General features: G+C 45.5%; 1 protein-coding gene across 1 annotated transcript in view; it reads right to left on the bottom strand.

The window, feature by feature from the left end:
• Positions 1–1,291: 1,291 nt before the first annotated feature.
• Positions 1,292–2,860, bottom strand: part of LOC125487265 (myosin-7B-like) — a 12,762-nt gene continuing 11,193 nt past the window's right edge. Inside the window, exons 6-8 of the mRNA XM_048618111.1 lie at positions 2,577–2,673; positions 1,476–1,568; positions 1,292–1,390 (exon numbers count right to left, since the gene is read on the bottom strand). Coding sequence (XP_048474068.1) covers positions 1,292–1,390; positions 1,476–1,568; positions 2,577–2,673 — 289 coding nt within the window. The remainder of the gene's footprint in view (positions 1,391–1,475; positions 1,569–2,576; positions 2,674–2,860) is intronic.

Here is a 2,860-nt window from a genome sequence, read left to right as displayed (position 1 = left end):
CATAGAAGAACTTTTGAGATTACACAATGTGGGAGCAGAAGTAGGCCATTGAGCCCATCGAGTCTGCTCTGTCATTCAATGTGATCGTGGAAGATCTGATAATCCTCAATTCCACTTTCCTACCTTTCCCTCATAACACTTGATTCCCTCACTGATTAAATATCTGTTTATCTCAGATTCGAACATTCTTCATGACACAGCCTCAATATCCCTCTATGCTAAATAATTCCATAGATTCACTACCGAGAGAAGAAATTCCTCCTCTGATTGGTCTAAATCAGAGATAATGTCCCCTGGTCCCAGGGTCTCCCACAAGAGAGAAGCAACCTTTCCACTCACACACTTTCTATCCAGAACCCATAGAATACAAAGAACAAGGAGAACAGCAAACAAAGAACAACACAGCACAGGAACAGGTCCTTCGGCCCCTCCAAGCCTGCACCGACACATTTTGCCCTTCCACACTAAAACTGTCTTCACTTACAGGATCTGTGTCCCTCTATTTCCTTCCTATTCATGTATTCATCCAGGTGCTTCTTGTATGATGCTATTGTGTCTGCTTCCACCACCTCCTCTGGCAGCGTGTTCCAGACACTCACCACCCTTTGTGTGAAAACCTTGCCTCGCACATCTCTGTTAAACATGTCCCCTCGCACCTTGAACATGTGTCCCTTAGTAATTGACCCTACCCCCTGGGAAAAGTTTCATACTTTCCACTCTGTCCATGCCATTCAGAATCTTAAACTTCTATCAGGTTGCCCCTCAACCTCCTGCATTTCAGTGAAAACAAACCCAGTCTGTCCAACCATTCTTCATAGCTAAAATCCCCCATACCAGGCATCATTTTCTATACCCTCCCCAAAAGCATCCACATCCTTCTGGTAGTGTGGTGACCAGAACTGTACGCAATATTCCAATGGCCTAACTAAAGTTCTGTAAAGCTGAAGCATAATGTTTCTATCCTTATACTCAATGCCCCTTCCAATGAAGGCAAGCATGCCATTAGTCTCTTTTACTACCTTATCTATCTGCACTACTGCCTTCAGTGATCTGTGGACTTGCACACCCAGATCCCTCTGCATATCAATACTCCTAAGGGCTCCACCATTCACTGTATAATTTCCACCTGCACTTGACCTTCCAAAATGCATCTTCTCTCATTCTTCTAAACTGCAATGTGCACAGGCCCAATCTACTCAACCTCTCCTCATAATATAGTTGCTTCATACCTGGTATCAGCCTAGTGAACTTTCCCTGGATTGCCTCCAATGCTAGTACATCTTTGCTTGGGTCAGGGCCCAGAGCACTGCAGAGGGTGGTGCGGGTATGGAATGACTGTTTCAAACTCAGCTGGAGAGCAGAGGAACCATGTCTGCAATTTGGCCACATGCTAAAACCTCAGGCAGAAACACACATGTTTTGGTAAGCTTACAGTTAGGAGAGAGAAACATCAAATGGAGAATGTTTCCACTCACAAATCTAGAAGAGTTGTCATTCCGAACAGTCTTAGCATTTCCAAACGCTTCCATGGCTGGATTAGCCTCAATGATCTGATCTTCAAGGGAGCCCTGTGTGATTCACAAGTGGTAAATAATGAGATTGCAAAATGTAAAACGATATGGGCCTTCTCTATAGCTCGCCTGGCACAATTTACCATATCTTTGATTCAATCAACATTTACACTTAAATCTATGTTGTCATAGCATCTCAACAGCACAGAAAGAGGCCATTTGGCCCAGTCTTGTCTGTGCTGGCTCTTTGCAATGTCTCATGCACTGTATCCAGTGCCACGTCCCACTCCTACATGTCTTTTCTCTTCAGATAATGACATGTTTCCCTTCTGAAAGCCACAGGCAGCACATTCTGGATCCTGGCCATTCAGTAAGTTTTTCCTCATGTTGGCTTGTGCCAATCACCTGACACCTTTCGTCCTTGACGTGTGTCAATGAGGATAGGTTCTCCCTGTCTACTCATAGATTCACAGAGATGAAATTACTTCCAGAACACTCATGGTTTTGAACACCTCTACCAAAACTTCTCCCAATCTCCACGAGCAAAGGTCAGGTATCCTGGAATAGTTCTTGCCCATCGAGTGTATGAGTGGGAGGGGGAGAGTTTGGAGGATCTGTTGGTAGCTGGAAATCCAGTGATGATGCTGGGAAAGGGGATGGTCGGAGTCGAGGCAGGGAGGAACTAAGATGGTTTTTCTGAACGGTTGATTGTGAGGGAGGTATATCTGTTCAGTCTGATCCACAAGCTGTAAGTTTCAGATCCCCACATCCACATAGAAACATTAAACATGGCAACAACGCATTGTTCCCGAACAGGATTCACACATTAAGGGATACATGATAAATTTAGATCAGTGCCAGCCATTTCCAGGCCTTATTGTTTTCTAGTATCTTCCTTCAAGTGAATACTTTCACAATCTCAAGGAGGTCAGGTGACCCCTCACCCATCTCTGTTCCCGACAGAGGACAACTTTCCAGACAACTGCTATCCTGGTTGATCTTTGTAGTGCCATTCCCCAGTGTTTTTGTATCAGGGTCATGGACAGGGCTGGCCTGCATTCTTACCATCTTCTTCATCGCAGGCTCTCCTTGACCAGCAATTATCGCAAAGTATTGAATCACTTTCTTGGTGTTCACTGTTTTCCCAGCTCCAGACTCACCCCTGTGTAACGATAAGCAGATCCAAATAAACAGATTCAAACATTATTCCCCCACACAGAGTCCATCCCCCACACAGAGACAATCCCCCACACAGAGCCCATCCCCCACAGAGTCCATGCCCCAAAAAGAGCCCATCCCCCACAGAGTCCATCCCCCACACAGAGTCCATCCCCCACAGAGTCCATCCC

The sequence above is a fragment of the Rhincodon typus genome, chromosome 2 (assembly GCF_021869965.1).
Source record: "Rhincodon typus isolate 14 chromosome 2, sRhiTyp1.1, whole genome shotgun sequence".
Classification (NCBI taxonomy): Eukaryota; Metazoa; Chordata; class Chondrichthyes; order Orectolobiformes; family Rhincodontidae; genus Rhincodon; species Rhincodon typus.
Note: the sequence above shows the minus strand (reverse complement) of the source record. Positions and strands in the feature narration are given on the sequence as shown.